Here is an 18,048-nt window from a genome sequence, read left to right as displayed (position 1 = left end):
AAAAATACAATTATAATTCAACAATTAATAAATCAACATGAATAACATACAATAATCTCATAAATCTACAAATAAAATTTAATTTTTTATTTTTTATTTCATTTCTAATATATATTTTTAATTTAAAATAAAATTCAATCATTTACCTAATAATATCAAATAAAATTCAATCATAATCCAGCAATTAATAATTCAACATGAATAAGATACAACAAAATCATAAATCCACAAATAAAATTTTTTTTTTAATTTTTTAATTTTTAATATATAATTTTAATTTTAATTTTAATTTAAAATAAAATTCAATAATTAACCAAATAATATCAAATAAAATTCAATCATAATCCAACAATTAATAATTCAACATGAATAATATACAACAACATCATAAATCCACAAATAAAATTTATTTTTTTAATTTTTCATGTAATATTTAATATATTTTTTAATTTAAAATAAAATTTATTCATATCTGGATATCCGGTTTTTCGGATGCACTTGCATCAGAATTCGAATCTAAATCCATGTGGATCGTAAATTTATAGATGCATATTTAAAAAAGCGGATCCAAATGTAATTGTCATCCCTAGAGTAAAAGTCTTATTCCATGGGCCCCACTCTTTTTTGAGTGGGGAGTGGAATTCCCCCTTTGTGAGGGAGGTGGGAGTCTCATTTCAACTCTTTCTAATTCCAAAAATACTCTTAACAAATCTCAAAAATAGGATCTCATCATATAAATAGGCAAAAAACTTTTAGTTTAAATAAAAAATTAATAAAAATTTTATTATTATTTTATATAACTAAAATTAATAATAAAATAAATAGATTATTGTACAAATATATTTTCATATTCATTTTCTAATTAAAAATTACATATTATTTATGTAAGGATAAAACTATAATTTGTAATAATTCAATTCCAATCTAAGACAAAATAAATGCATAATTGAAAATCCGATTGGCAATCCACATTCTTATCATACTCTCACTCTTACTCCACATCCATAATTTAAGGATTCACACCCTAATTTGATAAGTAAACATAACATTAGTTTCTACTAATCCCATATATTCTACGATGTGAATGATTGCATGGGTGATGATCAAGTGATTGCCAAAATTCTCATCAGCTCGAGTTGCTTGCTAGCTCAGAATAATTCTTAATTGACACGAAATGCGTGATTGGGCATAAAAAGTTGACTCTAGGATATAAATTAAGAGCAATACTTGTGAAACTAATATAAAATAAAAAAAAAATCATTCTTTTAATAATATAAAAGAGTTCGCAGTGGTAGAAACATTTTCGAGGAAATTTCCACGATCAATACATCATTCATTTAACTCTAAGACTTGTATACCATAAAGATGAGGTCTCCTTGTGTATCATTGGTCAACATTCTATTCATCAATCTCCATCGAAAATCAAGAACTAGTTGGGCAAGCAAAGGTTGCATTCAATCAAGTAAGTTCGATTAAACATCAATCATAAATCGACCTTTCATTTGATATCTCATTGATCTGCCCCAGGAATTTTGCATAGTCTTTTGTTCAATTTTATGCCGAATTAAAGACTAAGCCATATTGAAAATCAAGATCCTAGATCAACAGGTCTGTGGATGCTGCATGAGTTTTGTAATGCACTTAGCTCTCCAAAAATTTACAATCATGTTCAATGCTAAATAAGCTTTGAGAAATGGCAATCTGACCACCCTGTATATAACTTGTTGGCATCAGCAGGGGGACCTGTATAATTTCTAAAGAGGAAATGATGGCTGCTGCTCCAGCTGACCTGGTACTTGATCGTGTTGGGGAAAGGCTTCGTAGTCTACCTCCTACACCATCTCAGATTCTCAGTTCAGCATTTTCAGGGTGCCTAATCAACTACGTAAGATAAATGCAACAGCTTATGAACCAGAAATGCTAGCTATCGGCCCTTACCATCGCGGTAAAGATCACTTGATGGCCTTTGAAGAGCACAAAACGCGCTATCTTCAAAACCTTCTTCATCGTAGAGGTTTAAACAGAAGTCTGTCAGACTATGTAATGACTATGAGGGCATTGGAAGAAAAAGCTCGAAAATGTTATGCAGGATACATAAGCTTGGACAAAGAAGAGTTTTTGGAAATGATGCTTCTTGATGGTTGCTTCATTGTTGAGGTTATTCGCAAGAATTTGAGGAAGGAATTGAGAGAAGATAATGATCCTATCTTTAAGCTGGGTTGGATGCTGCCTTGCATAGCGCGAGATATGTTTCTTGTTGAGAATCAGCTTCCGTTTTTTGTTCTTTGGGAGCTGTTTAGCATGACTGAGGTGACTAAAAATAATCAAGCAAATTACAGCTTCTTTTACATGATTCTGTATTTCTTTTATGGGATACTTCCAGGGAAAGGCTATCCAAGAGTTGATGTATATCCCATAGAAGAGATCAAACATCTGGTCGGTTTCATACACAATAATTGGCTTCCTTCACCTACGGGAATAGACGCATTCAAGATTAATGCTTCGAAAAATAGCGAATGGAAGTTCATTTGTTGTGCCACAGAGATACAAGAAGCTGGAGTCAAGTTTCAGAAGGTTGAGGATGGTTTGCTGTTTGATATAAAATTTGACAATGGAGTGATGAAGATCCCCACCTTGGCAATCGGAGACACAACAGAAGCTGTCCTTCGGAATCTCATTGCATACGAGCAGTTTTCCCATGACCAAAATTCAAAGCATATATTGGATTATGTCAAATTCCTAGATTGCCTCATCAACTCTTCTAAAGATGCTGAATTACTACGTCGCTGTGGAATTATTGATAACTGGTTAGGAGATGATGAAGTGATTGCAGGCCTAATAAGCAGGCTTGGTGATGCTGTTGTACTCAGTGACCAGTTCTATTACTCTGAGGTATTCAACAAAGTGAACTTGCATTGCAGTAGGCGTGTTAATAAATGGAAGGCAAAGCTGAGACACAATTATTTCAACACTCCATGGGCAATCATCTCCTTCCTTGCTGCTGCTGTCCTGCTTCTTCTGACTTTGCTGCAAGCTCTGTTTGCTGTTCTTTCTTATTTTCAACAAACACAGAGTATCTAAAGAAGTATAGTGATTGTGGTCATTGAGACAAGTATTGTTCTGGTTGTCAGTGCCTGTTTTTTGCAGGCTGTTGAAATGCTCCAGAGCAAACCCCACACGTTTACCTATAACTAGTAACTCAAAGAAAGAGGGTGCTGTTGAGACTTTGAGTAAGAAATTTCATCATGATGCAAGTCCTAGTCGAACTCTCACCACGAACAGACAGTGCCTAGGTTCGCCTGGCAAGAGACGAATGACTCGGACTCACTCAAAAAGTATCACTACATCACTCGCTCAACAATGCACGTCACACAATAGTAATTCTATGACATACGAGTCTTTACATTCAACCAAGAAAGTTTTAACCAGAGCTAGCATATTCGGCTGGTGACAATGCTCGTTTCTAAACAGCTGCCAAAAACCATATTAGCAGAAGTTTTGCAAGTCCATGCCACTGAGGGCTCATAATCCCGACATAAGATTACTCAATCGCTTTAGTACGGAAAACCCAGATCCATCTTAGCATTGGTGTACAGCATAAGCCAAATGTGCATCTAACCATTTGTTTATGCAATTATATGAAAAAACTACATTTCGTTCTTCAATTGCTTTTTTTCATTTTCCTTTTCTTTTGCGATGAAAAAAATAAAATAAGTAAGACATGCATACGTCAGTTGAGAACAATTGACATAGAAAGCATAGTCACTGAAGGGATCCCAAGGCAGAACTTGAAAAACCTTCATTATCTACCAAATAATATCCAAGCTCGTAAAACATCCCATAATTGTGTGAAAAAAATCTCACTCCAAAGCAATTTAAATCCACAAAACCACAAAATGATTGCCCATAAGAAATTCACCACCTTCACTAGTCCAATACCAAGAACAATAATTGTTTTCTTTTTCAAGTAAATATATCATATCTGAGTCTCTGAAGTACAGAGCTGAGAAACAATAACTAAAATATCAGACAAGCATAGTCACAACATGAATACACTGAAACAGCTAGGTATGTCGCACGCAGCAGAAGATGGAAAGGAGCTAATAAATCATCTCCGCCTACCGATACGACTCCGGACGCTTTGGCTTGCTTAGAACAGCAGCCTCAATCTTGTCCATCACTGACGGAGTCAGTAGTGGAATGACATCAATGGCTTTCATGTTCTCTTGAATCTGCATAGTGGAATGAAATGTTTCAGACATGAAGCACAGTACAGTGAAATCTTTTCAACGAAACTTTCCAAAAATAGTTATAAACAGGCTACGGGTTAAGCATGATATAGGGGCAGTGATCCAGACTTAAACCTATTTATTGCATGCCATGAGATCTACAGATTGTTTATAATTTTACACATTTATAAATCGTAAAAGGTCTGCCCAATTGAGCAGCTTCTGAACCTTATCTGGCGCTTCCATTTTCTTAACGGAATCAAAAACCTATTATTCCACTACAACCATTCAGAATTCCAACCAAGAGAAAACATTAATTTGGTTTTATAATTTGGCTCCATTAGAAAATGAGATCATCTTCTTTGTTCGGTCAAAAGGCCCTTTTACAGCATATCTGTTCAAAAATAAGATGGACTCCTGTTCAGGCAAACATTTTCCAAATTAGGACAAGTTTCAAACAAACCTGGGATTCCTTTGTGGCACCAGTTATAACTGAAGATACATTAGGATTTGAAGCACACCATGCAATTGCAAGTTGAGCTAAAGGCACGCCTAGTTCATCTGCAATTGGCTTCAGTCGGTTAACTTTATTCAGCACATCATCGACCAGTGATCGGCTAGCAAGATTCTACAAGGGATCGAAAATCAAACGAGGATCAGTGTCGATCTCAAAATGAGAGAAAATACAGAAGAGATTATAAAATTATGCTAATTAGATGCCTAAAAGGTATATGATTCACCAAAGATATGCAACTTGGCAATAAGCACAAGTGAGTCTGACGAAGACATACTTCTTGATAATTAAGTAAACACCTAAAAAAGAACTTGAAGGAGTTCCATAGATTTATTCATTGTAATTATCGCAAGTTCAAATCATCCAGATACTCAAAAATAATATACCGAGGACAAATCTGAGGTGACAGTCATATAATGCCCAACAAAAGCACCTAATTCATTCCATGCTAAATACATAACCTACGAACCACATATTAAATATTTTAATCAGTTTGTATATTTCAGAAAAAGAATACTATAGTACATGCATAGAGGTAACATCACTTGATGATCAGGAACCTTTTTCCATATTAATACAGGTTTTCGGGCAGACATTTTTACCAAGCGAAGATATAGCCATGCTTACTTAGTGGTGCTAGAATCCTAGAGGTTGAAGCGATAAACCACAGAAAGGAACTGAACTAACAAAGCTACAACTAATAACAAGTTGTTAACAATAAAGATAGACGACATATTGGTAATAACAAAAAGAAGAAGTCAAAATTTTTAATAAGCTAGTTAGTAATCAATGTCAATAAGGACATAAAACAATGCAAAATATAATCAGAGGTGTCTTATAACAAATTAACCTACCTTGTAATTTTCCAAAGCAAACCGACTGTCAGGTGGTATAGATCCCTTGTTATATTTTCCAGTGAGGACTCCAGATGCAAGTGGACTCCATGTGGTAAGACCTATGCCATAATTGGAGTATAAAGGGAGGTACTCAGCTTCAACCTGCACCCATACAACAATCAATAAGATCATAACGAAAGGCGCAAAATAAATTCATCATCCCTTTTAAGCTACAAATTGAAAAGCCGTTTAACAGGTTTATACAAGCACTGCAAGCTCAAAGCATGCAGAGCAGATCAAGGAACCACTGTAGGACGCAAAGCCTTTCAATATTCCAAGATTTCCTTCAGAAAATGGAAAGCATATTAAAAGGGTACATAAACGCACAAAAGAGTTCAGTCATAACCTATTTGGCTACTCATAAGGACAACCATCTTAAGAAAGTGGGCAAACAAATTACCTTCTTTATTTTACTAGGAAAGTGTGCAAAAAAGGTCCCCAAATCCCAACAGGATTAAAGGACTTTCCAAAAAGTATGACTCAACTCAAGCTACAATAGTAAATGTGTGTATGGTTTGATTATTCAGATTATTTGGGATATTTTCGCCGGTCCAACCATAAACAGGTATCAGGTTGTTATCAAATACCTCTACATAAAGCATGTTTGAAAATTATGAATTTAGCATGTAATAAAGTCATTGCCCATTACCCTTCCCACTTCAACATATATTTCTCCCTATTTTCACGTTTTCACCATCGAATTTCAACGGGTCTACATCAGTATCAAATTTGTAACAAGGAAAACACAACAACAACAACCACAAAATCTACAAAAACACAACAACAATGATAAAGAACTAATACGAAACCTTGTGCCTAGACAACATGTTATACTCTGGTTGCTCAACAATGGGGCCCACCAAATCCAAGCGCTCAGCAATCCCCCAAGCCTCGGTGATCTGCTGCGCCGACCACTCACTTGTTCCCCAGTAAAACGCCCACCCCTTATCAATCACATAATTCATCGCCCTCACCGTCTCCTCTATCGGTGTCGACGTGTCCGGCCTAATAATTAACAAAAATTATCAAATCATCTCAAAATTCTTCAAATTTTTCTCTTTTTTTTGGTTTTCGTAGGAAAAAAATTAAATTAAACTTACCTGTGACAATAAATAACGTCGACGTAATCCATGTCGAGGCGTTTCAAGGAAGCTTTGGTGCCCTCGACAATGTGTTTTCTGGAGAGGCCTTTATCGTTGGGGCCCTGGCCGCCCCAAAAGATCTTGGTGGAAACGACGATGTCGGATCGCTTCCACCCGAGCTCGCGAATGGCCTGACCCATGATCTCTTCCGCGCGGCCGTTGGCGTAGACCTCGGCATTGTCGAAGAAGTTGACGCCGTGGTCGCGGCAGCATTGCAAGAGCGACTTCGCCTCCTTCACGTCCAGCTGGTTCCCGAAGCTGACCCACGCTCCGTACGAGAGCTGGCTCACTCTCAGCCCCGATCTCCCCAAGTGCTTGTACTGCATTTTGTAATTTTGCTTTTTTAACCTTTTTGTTGTCTGTTTTTTGGCCTGTTGGGCAACTGTACGAGAAAATCTGGAAACTGACTGAGAGAGTGATAGGGAATGTGATTTTAAAGGAAATGTGTCATTGTGTTTGGTCTTAAAATAAGGCACGCGTGTACTATTGTCAATTTGTCATCGTCATTTTTTATTTTTATATTTTTAGTAAATTTTGAATTATCTTAGTAAATTGATTATTTTTAAATTACTTAAGTAAATTGATAAATTTATTTTATTTTTTCATAAAAATCAGTTAAGTTGAAGTCTTAAAAATAAAAAATAATTTATAAATATAAGAGAATAATTTAAAATTAATCCTCTATTTTATTTTATTTTTAAAACCCGAGAACAACTTCAAGTGCTCTCAATGCTTTTTGAGCTTACGTATACTTAATTTACATGAATTAGAGTATCAAACAAATCAAATATAGTTGCCAGAGACAAAGGACTAGAGCTGGTGTTAGAGTCAAGATTTTTTTTGTAATGTTGTGATCAATAGTTATTAAATGAAAAATGATATGTAATGAAATCTTAATTATATATTTTTACAAATGTATGTATAAAAGAAGATTATAAATAATTTAATAATAATAGAATAAGTTTACCTCATCTTTTGAAAATTTAAATTTTACTTCTTTTTTTATATTAAGATTCATTTTCATCTCTTCTAATTTATATATATATATATATATATATATATATATATATAGGGTGTTTTTCCAATCAGGGATCTCTGACTTTAATAAAGTCAAGAATTAGCTAAAAGACAAAATACAGTGCATTAGAATATGTGTTTATTTTATCTTTTAGGGATCCCTGATTAGAAAACTACTATATATATATTTCCTTTAAGAGTATAATGGCCACTTCATTCGTGAAGTGTCTATGATAATTAAGAACTGTGCCATTCTTATATTTAAATTAATAATATACGAATTACGAAATACAAATTCACTACCCATACCATAATCTTATACTCACAATTTTAAACAATTGAATTAATGGGTTGGGTGAATCGATTTGTGATACCGTAGTCTTGGCCCACAAATCAACTTTTATCTAATGAAATATATAAAAAATATATATATATAAATCTGTTATAATGAAATTGCATTGTCGTGGAAGTTATGTAATTAGTATTTTGTAGATAAAATATTTAAACAATAAGTTGTAGAATATAGCTTTGAGGTGTCTTTGAAATCAAATTTTTCTTCTTAAAAACTTTTGAAAATGAATTATAAAATGCTTGTGAGTAGTAATGATTACACAGTAATAGAACCTCTACGTAAGCAGTGATGCAACCCACAATCCCATATTACTTTGCGTGATGGATTAGTCCAAGCTTAAAACAAATTACAAACGGAACAGCATTAGAGTCATCGTCACGTGGAAATATTTTAATTTATATTTTTAACTCATTTATTTTGGCTTATCTCACGCGAGAAAGATGCCAAATGCCAATGCTGCTTGGCTGACCTGGGATTCACACTCCTTTCAGAAACAACCAAGTCTTGTCATTCACATACCTTGTCTCTGTTATCAAACATATGCTAAACTACAAAGATGTGTTAAAAAGTGATGCTTAATGTTCAATTTGATCCCTAGAAAGCTTGTTATAATGATCTAGTAACAATGATAGCCATGATGAATAGCGAAAACGCCTGCATCCATTTAGCAGATGTGGCTGCGGTTTCATTTGTTTGCTGCCCTCTTTGCTGGGTATGGTTGTTTCCCCATCATGAAAAAGACAGAACAAAGATTAGCTACACTGGCAATTCACCAATAATGTTACAATGATCATGAGTTGAGTTCATAACTACTGTGACTTAGTGGGAGTAGATGCAAGATTAGAAAATTACTTTGGCAGGTGGAGTATCGAAACACAATTCTGGTTGTCGCACGATATATATATGATCGCCACGGCTATCTTCCTTGTAATTATCCTGATTTCGGTGCCAAGTCCATAATGCATATGTTGAATTCACAACCTGTAGCAAACATATGATAAGTAGTCATAAAGAAGACACTGAGACGATCATATTGTAAAAGCAGAAAGATCATGTCAAATTTAAGTCATCATGCCGAAACATATACTGATATACAGAAATGTTAAATCGCATATTACAAATTGGGATATATGCTACCACGGTATCCTTTGACAAACTAGTAATGATCGATATTGAGGTTCATTGTTGCCTAAATCTGAAAGGAAACCAAGGATTTTACCAACCTAGTGGCTAATTGAAAATACAAATATCAGAACTGGTAGGAGTCCATGACCATACCTCAAGTATTCCATGACCAAAGCTGCTTTCTCTATATGCACTCCACTCTGGTTGCTTGCTCCAGCAAAACTTGCCTTTTGCAGGACCAGAAGTAAAGTTCAGATGACATACCCCACCGAATTCTGGTAAGTTTTCCCCGGCTGAGGGACACTTTCCAGGGTCATCTGCATGATCGACATCAACTTGCTCAATATTTCCACCATCTCCAACTGTTATGTAAACAGGCCCGCATGCATCCAATGTGTAATTATAAACTCTATTCATCCTCTCATAAGCGTGAACCTGCAAAGATGGATTCATATGTGTTAATTAATAGAAAACAAGAATATTTCTTGGGAATGTGCAAATTTTAGTAGTTTATACTCAAGAAGTGGAATCAACAAAAGAGGAAGCAATATAACCTAGCACTTTTATCAATGCGCCCATTTTGGACCCATTCTTCTATTGTGATGAATGCGTAGCAAAGTTTTCAATTTATTATGAGTAGCAATGCTTTACCTTGAGGTGAAACAAGACTAAAAAGTATAAAGAAACTCATTTGTATGCTTCAAAAAAATAAAAATAAAAATTTTTAACTTACATGACCAGAAAAAACAATATCGACACCATATTGATACAGAAGTGCTTCCATTTCTTGCCTCATGCATTCAAATTCTTGGTAGTGAGAAGAATAGCTATTATACCAAGGTGGATGCCATGCAGCTGCCAACCAAGGGGTCACAGTGCGGTCTAATTTATGTAGATCTTCCTTTAGCCAAGCATACTGAGCTCCTAGAATTAAAAATTAAAATAAAGACAATTACTTGCTGAGAAGAATCCAATATTAGAATTCGGATATGGATCCAGGCATTGCATAATAATCTGAAAAATTAAACATGTGGGAGTAGCTAACAATAATGTATAAATTGGTTTAGTTACCAGTGCTATTGTAATCAACATATGCTCCCAGCATGATAAAATGTACTCCCCCAGCATTAAAAGAGTAGTAGAAGTTACTGTTAGAGCCACTCTCCTCTGATGGAACAGCAAATCTGGTCAAATAAGATTTGAAAGTGATCCCAGCAACTTGAGGCTCAATTTCATGATTGCCTTCAATGACCATCATTGGAACTCTCGAGGTCAATGGCTCCATGAACCTGAACTTGCAATTCAACTGTGTTAATAATGAAAATTATACAGAATAACGTAAGTGGACGTATAGGCCCAACTTTAGATAAGGGCATCATACCCTATTCAAGTCAATAGTGTGCCCGGCAATATGCCAAGCAATAGAAGTACAAAGCCTGGGTTGATAGCTACAAAATAGACACAGGCATCTGTCCCAAGAAATGGTGAGAGAGGGGACATCAAATCTTAAGATTTCTAATTTTGTGAATAGAATAGCACTCTTTATGAATAAAATAAATGTGCCAATTCTTTCCATGCCTTGTTTAATTTTATTGTCATTAGTTGGAACTCAAGTCACCGGCTGCAAACTGACACTGATCAGGATCAGGTTATTATTATGAATCTGGGGATGTAATGGCCGATTTCAGTGCCAAAAAGCAACAATCAGACTGCAGCACAACTGCACAAGTCATGCAACTTATGAAACCAAAAAGAAAATCAGAGGTGGTGAAAAATTTTGAAAATTCAAAAACAATTCCATTACTCTTTACGGTTTTATGGATCATTGGTGAGAATTGATCCCAAAACCAGTATCATTGGTCCTTAACGCTGTTTAATCTATCCTAAGAAATCTGGCTTTGGATTGAATCTATAGCGGCAAGATCAATATGGACCAATGAATCACACAAAGAAATTGACCAAAATACAGCAATCAAACAGGGGAAACAGGATTACATTTACAAGGCATCATTGCCAGTATTCTGTAATCTGTATAATCAAGCAAGCATCCATATATATTTAGTTCTAATGTTACTCCTACTCAAGAGAGTCAAGTACAATCCTGTGAAGTCAGGCACAACAAATACTGATAAAGTCCAAGTTCTTAGAATAAAACCTACAAATCAATGAATGGTTGATTGGTATTCAAGAAAGATTTCTGTGAAACAAAACCAGAGAACATATGATGAGGGCACTAGAGAAGAATTCAAAAAGTTTCAACTTAGCTACTTCTAAACCAGAAAAATTGAGGGGAACTAATCATTAGACCCTTTCAAATAAGTTTATTCAACTCCAGAATGACTAAAAGTTTACCCACACTAAGTGAGAGGCTTACCGCTTGCCAAGATATATTCATCACTGGAAATGCATAGACCATGTAAGTAAATTTCAGTTCAAGCAACTGAATTTAAACAAAAAAAGATAAAATGCAAGACGTGAGAGTTTACCAAAACATATGAGAAATTACCTTCCCCAGCCATCCCAGCGGGGCTGATATGTCTCTCTAATAGGTGCATCTGGGAATGCACATGAGTAACAAGAAGCTGCTTTCCCACCAGTTGTGAGGTACTGATTTGCATAAGTTAAGTCTCCAACCATTAATATCAATGATGGATCATTCTGTATCAGATGATCAACAGTTGTTGAAGAATTGCTAGTGAGACCCAGATCTCCAATAACTGCTATTCGATGAGGATAAGAAGTTGGGCTAGGCAACGGCAAGGTTTCAAAGACATGCTCTGCACTCATAGCAGGAATTTTGCTGTCCCCACACTTGTAATAGTATTTTGTTCCAGGGTCAAGACCTACAAGTTAGTCAAAGAAATTAGTTCTTTCTGCCGATTTAATTATTGAATGAGATTGTGAGCTTCCACTAAAACTAAGGAATCCTCGAATATCACCGGTATTGAAGCTTTCCTGTTAGAGAGGCATTGAACTGCACTTGCTTGAACTCGTTTCGGGTTCACCAATGCTCATGCAGATACAGAACTCAGAGGTTCTAGAAGCAAAATGAACACAATATACTAGCGAGTCTTCAGGCCAACAAAAACTCTCTTTACAATCATTTTTCATGCTTTCTAATCTGTTGACTATTCATAGAGGACAGGTAAAATTTCTCTAATCAGTCTCCACCGTCAGCAGAGTTTGTCGTTACAAAGTAAACTTTCTCAGTAAAGCTAGATACTAATCAATAAAAATGAATGGTAGCAAACACAATCATCACCCGTGTCAATCCCATAACCATCTACCTAATCGAACTACCACTATCACCTCGTAAAGCATTCAAAAATAGCCAGTTAAGAATTTTATTCCAAGCTAGACATATTAATCTTTGAATTGTAATTCCTCAAGCAGCCAATAAAGGAGTAACAAATTGTGACAAATGACGATTGAACAAATATCCTAATGCCACATAAATTTGCCAATGTCAAAATTCACAATGCTATGCTTACCGTCAATCTTCACATGGTGAATGATGCCAGAGGTATAATTCAAAAGACCCTTAAACGGATACAATTGGCTATAAACAGTTGCATTTCCTCCCCTTTTACTAGTATATTTTCCACTTTGTTTCCCATACCAAACGTCGCTTGCAACAGTTGAAGGATCAAGAGGAGTCACATTAGAGCCAATCTGTGCATCCCCTGAACAAAACAAACCAACCCATTTCAACAAATCCATCAAACAACACAAAACACAAGAAAACAAATCAAACGTCAAGAACATGTAAAGATATTAACAGTAGTACCAGAAACCCAAGAAACCCACATTGAAGTTGGAGAAGAGATTGCAAGAGCTATCTGTTCTGGGAAATTTGAAGTGACATTCTTCTTAAGCCTGGTGTGATTCATTGGCAGGTCATCACTTCCCCGACGCAACGAAGGATCAAAACGACGCGTTACGGGCTCAAATGGACCTTGTAAAGTTGTCGGTATTCGTTGCAGTGTGCCCCCCGCTACCACCAACACCACCTTTGTTGTTGTTGTTGTTGTTATCAAGAATATGGCCAAAAGAATCTTGAGTGCTTCACAGTTCCCCATGATCAATTTCAGTCAGAGACTTTATATCTCTCTTCTGTTTCTTTTGTTTATAAGTTGTTTGTTACTGCGGTTTCATGAATCATAATTCTTGAAAGAAAAGAAATTGCATTTGGTGTTCAGTCATTTGTAGCAGCTTTAGCTTTGGCATCTACGTAGGCAAAGGGAATATGCGTTTCGTTTGTAGTTTTGTGATCTATTCGCTGGAAAATGAACATTGTCATCGAATCTATCCATTAATAGTATTTCGGGTTTAATCATTTGAGAACGTATTGTTTGTAAAAAGGAATTTAGAGGTCAGAAGTACTAAAAATACATCACTTGAGTCCTCCCTATACATTGTAATCTATTTCAAAGTCAGAGTCGTCACAAATTTGACACTAAAAGTGACTTTATATGAAGTATAGATCCTGGGATCATGCGCATACTTTATCAACAAAGCACCGAGAGCACCTATACTCTTTGTAAATGCAATGAATGTGTGTGTGACATATATAAAAACAGTACAAGTGATGTATCTTAAAAATAATTTAATTTCTAACCGTCACTTATGTAATAAAAAAATAATAATTATTGTGTTCTTATTAACATTAAAAAGTCATGCTTTTTATTAGAAGGCCATGCACGTTATCACGTACACGAAATTTAAATTTAAACATCTTATATTATTCTGAGAAATTTTACCAGTTAAACTAACTAGCACCTATATGATAGAAAGAAACTTAAATGAAGTTTATAAATTTTTTTTTTTTATAGCAGTGTTCAGATTTGAACAAAGCTTAAAAAAGCAATAATTGAAGTTAAAGAGTAAAATAGACTTTAAGCCACTAATGTAATATATGGGATATGGGTGTCAACATAAAGGACTTAAGTGATGTAATTTTAGAACTCAGGGCATTTGAGTCCATTTCCACAAAAAAACAAAGATTCAATTGATAAAATACCCAAATGATTTTCAATCATGTAGCCCGCCGTGTACGCAATTTTGCCACCTCAGTTTGCAACGGTTGCGCGTCAGCGTCAATATGTTGAAGTAGAAGCTTAACATTTATTGTTTTGAAAAAAAATGCTTATTATATATATTAAAATTTCCAACGCTTATGCAGAAAAGAAAAGAAAGCATATTATTCTTATTACATGTTAGATTATATAATATGGTTGAAAAAGCTTTCAACGATTTCTCAATTTGCACGTATTTGGACGATTAAAATAAGCGTAGTTTGGCGATATTGTAATTTTAAAAATAATTTATATTAATTGTGCTGTAAAATCTGTTTTTAGAATCTATTTTTACTTAAATATTTAGTAAAATCTATGTTTAGAAATACTGTGAATTTTAAAACCAATCGTATATATTCTGTAAATTTTATTATTAAACCATTGTAAAAATATAACTAAGTAAATTGAACATAATGTTAAATTAAATTTATTTATACATTTATAAACATGTATATCAAATATTTTTTTTGTGTATATATAATAATTGATAACAAAAATAAATATAATTCTATTTTTTTAGTTTGTTATCTCAATATAATTTTTAATAGTTTTAATCTTTTTAAAGTTAATGATTTTATTTCATTTTATTTCCTAATTAATAAAGATAATTTTAAATTTTTAAAATATATATGAAGATTTATATGAAATTATATTAAGTACAAAATTAATTCTTAAAGTCAGATTTTGAAAAATAATTTCTAAAAAAATACACCAAACATCAAAATTAATTTTTAATTTTCAAAATCACCCTTAATCCTCTTAAAAACAATTTCAAACGGGCCTAATAATCCATCATAATTTTTATTTTTTTATTTTTATTCTTTTTGGAGAATAACCACATATCATACACTAGATTTGATGCTCACCTAACTAAAAACTCATTATAGTTTTTTTTTTTTTTTCAGAATAACCACCCGTCATATACTAGATTTGACGCTCACCCATTCACTTAGACTTAAAATGGCCAAAAATGCTGTATTTTACTTTTGTAATTTCTAAGCTTGGACTGGCCCAACCAAAAATCTATTCGGTCCAATTGAATTTGGATTAAAAGCACATTGGGCCAGTTGATTCAATTTTCCGCAAATAATAATTAAGAAGTAATAGTTAGTCTGGAAAAAGGTTAGCAACCCAAAATAACTGGAAAATAAATGCTAATTTTTCTCTCCACTTAATAATTTTGGGGAGTTTGATTTGATTCATCATAATGTATATTCTTATGAGGGGATCCAGTTATGTTGCGTCATGGGTTTGATACCCCACTCCTTTGTCTTATAGCGAATGAGTCTTTAGATTGGAAAGGAAAATATTTAACGGCCGAGATTTAATATTTAGAAAACTGGTTACCGGCTGAAGATGTAACACTTGTAAATCGAAAACAAAAAATAACACTCACGTGTAAGCATCATCTGCAATTCTTCCCACGAATGAAGTTTTGCAGGTGATGGTCGTCGGCATTGTTGTCTTGAAACTATTTTCGGAAAGCTGTGATGGAGTATTGAATATTTATTAGTTAGGTTTTATTATAGTAAAACAAGGTATTCACTTATAGGGTCAGTATTTGCAAAGAATATAGGGTTTTTATCTACAGAATTGGGGATTTATTTGCTGATTAAGTTAGGTTGTGAGATTAACCATTGTCGTCAGTTCTAGGCAATTGGGTTGGTATCCAACAGTGGAATACAACCATTTGAGTTGTGGCGAAGTAAAGTGAGCAAAGATATACCGTGCAAAGTCTGTGTATATCATATAGTTGCAATTTGGTATCAATTAGCGCTTACCGAGTGCCTTCCTGCGGCGTTGAGGTATGTGTCGATGATGGAAATTCATATTTCGCTTTAAATTTATGTCCATGTGCATAATTATTTGATTGTGGTTGACTAGGTAGGCATGAAGAAGTGTAAATGGGCATAGGACGTTAGGCTTGGTTGCAAAATAGAAATTGGCAGAAAGAAGTAGAAAATGGCAACATATTATATGTTGAATTCAGTTGACCATGTTTTGCCACCAATGAAAAGGTAGAGTAGCTCCACTTGTCTTGAGGAATCAAATCATCACCCTAAGATAATACCCAACCATTAATCCTTTCCTAGGAGGATTACAAATCCGATAGATTATCTTGTATTTTACAAAATGCACTGACATTCATACTCCACTTTTCCTTTGCTGCAAGTAATCATTGTTCTGTCGCAGGCATAGGCACCTCTGTTCGATTACCTGAACGCCCCTACTAGGAGCAACAACAACATTGGGGATACAATCAGTAAGATGTCATTGTTAATTTCATCATCCTCTCTATGGAAAATAGTAAATGACCTTTCTCTTTGTATGCCTTTAAATGTGGATTCGCCAATTCAAGGTTTGTGAAAAGATATGTTCTAACTTGCGCCATATATAAGTCCCACTCACAACTCAATGGCATATATAAGTCCCACTCACAACTCAATGTATGGACCCCATGAAGTTGTTTGCAAAGTCATGGGGAGTTTTTACAGTTCATTGAGTTCAACACTGCTGTTGATAGTTTTCAAATCTTTAAACATCGGTTCTAATTTTGTACTATTACTGGTATCGAATATTAGATGGAATCATTTTGTGTATGTTTTTGGATGATACTTTATGCAATTCACTACTTATTGCCTTCATGTCCTCATACCCCAATCCTGGTCCTATTTTCACGTTCAGACATTTTACTGCTTCGATATTTATCAATTCCTCCCCAATTACAAATACAGAAGGTTTGTTTGTTTTTTATCGTGTGGTTGTTCAATATATTTTTTTCCTTTACAATTTCATTCTCAATTTTTTCATAACAATCATCAAATTCACATTTGTTTCCTGTCTCTTATTGGTCTACTTGTTCTCCATTTTCTAACTACTTTCCTATGGCAGCATGCTCCACTTATCTGCAACACCTATACTAACTATTATCCAACATCAGCAACGTTTTGTTATCCCCTCCCACAATACATAATTCCAATTTTATTGAGCCTTTCAACTTCATCCACAATCTTTTTTTTTTTTTTACTTCTATTGTTGCTTTTAAATTTTGGCTTTTCAATCTCACTGCATTCTGTTCCTATGGCATTCCTGTTACCACAACTGTACAATCGGGATTACTTGTTTCCATGGCCTTCTGTTTCTTAGCCCAGTCCTCTATATGAAACCATGAACACTCATGTTAAAAGTGATAAGTACATGCACAAACGAGTATTAAACTTATTAAATGAAGATGCCCAGCACCCAAATTCCCCCCCCCTCCCCCCCCCCCCCAAAAAACAAAAATATACACATATTCTAATCCTTTTTCACACCTACAACAACATTAATGAATGAGATTATTCATGTTTTCTATTTTTAGTAATACTAAAACTCAAATAATAAGTCCACTCTTAATATATCATCAAATTATAGTTATTTTGTTTTACCCTATTTCGTCTCCTTATATTAATAACGTTTGGATTCATAAGGCATATTATGTACGCTGATTATCTCTTAATTTGAAACATTAACCTATCTTCTTAATTAGATTGGATTATGTGTAAAACTTATATGAACTTACTTAGTTTTTTCAACCATACAATTTACATTACATGTGTTCACATAAACAGTTATACAAACTTTCATGTTGATTATGACTTACACGTTTGAAGGGTAACCTCGAAAATAAATCCCAATTAATCTGATAACTTCTTGAC

At 34.4% G+C, this 18,048-nt stretch overlaps 2 protein-coding genes and 1 pseudogene across 2 annotated transcripts; 1 reads left to right on the top strand and 2 right to left on the bottom strand.

The window, feature by feature from the left end:
• The first annotated feature begins 1,765 nt into the window (after positions 1 to 1,765).
• On the top strand, positions 1,766 to 3,088 carry LOC112096923 (annotated as a pseudogene).
• A 786-nt stretch (positions 3,089 to 3,874) lies between these two features.
• LOC18031956 (probable voltage-gated potassium channel subunit beta) lies at positions 3,875 to 7,219 on the bottom strand. Its single transcript, XM_006420508.2, has 5 exons — positions 6,740 to 7,219; positions 6,449 to 6,644; positions 5,598 to 5,741; positions 4,693 to 4,857; positions 3,875 to 4,232 (listed from the first exon to the last, which is right to left on the bottom strand). Exons 1-5 carry the CDS (start codon positions 7,105 to 7,107, stop codon positions 4,119 to 4,121), a joined length of 987 nt encoding a protein of 328 aa, XP_006420571.1. The 5' UTR covers positions 7,108 to 7,219; the 3' UTR covers positions 3,875 to 4,118.
• Positions 7,220 to 8,535: 1,316 nt separating this feature from the next.
• LOC18031922 (purple acid phosphatase 23) lies at positions 8,536 to 13,576 on the bottom strand. The gene is made up of 8 exons (XM_006420505.2): positions 13,063 to 13,576; positions 12,767 to 12,958; positions 11,782 to 12,118; positions 10,347 to 10,564; positions 10,009 to 10,199; positions 9,429 to 9,710; positions 9,003 to 9,131; positions 8,536 to 8,858 (listed from the first exon to the last, which is right to left on the bottom strand). The coding sequence occupies exons 1-8, from the start codon at positions 13,352 to 13,354 to the stop codon at positions 8,757 to 8,759; spliced, it is 1,743 nt and encodes a 580-aa protein (XP_006420568.1). The 5' UTR covers positions 13,355 to 13,576; the 3' UTR covers positions 8,536 to 8,756.
• Between the last annotated feature and the right edge of the window lie 4,472 nt (positions 13,577 to 18,048).

This window comes from Citrus clementina, unplaced genomic scaffold (genome assembly GCF_000493195.1).
Source record: "Citrus clementina cultivar Clemenules unplaced genomic scaffold, Citrus_clementina_v1.0 scaffold_9, whole genome shotgun sequence".
Classification (NCBI taxonomy): Eukaryota; Viridiplantae; Streptophyta; class Magnoliopsida; order Sapindales; family Rutaceae; genus Citrus; species Citrus x clementina.
The sequence above is the reverse complement of the archived record's forward strand: the minus strand, read 5'-3'. Positions and strand labels throughout refer to the sequence as shown.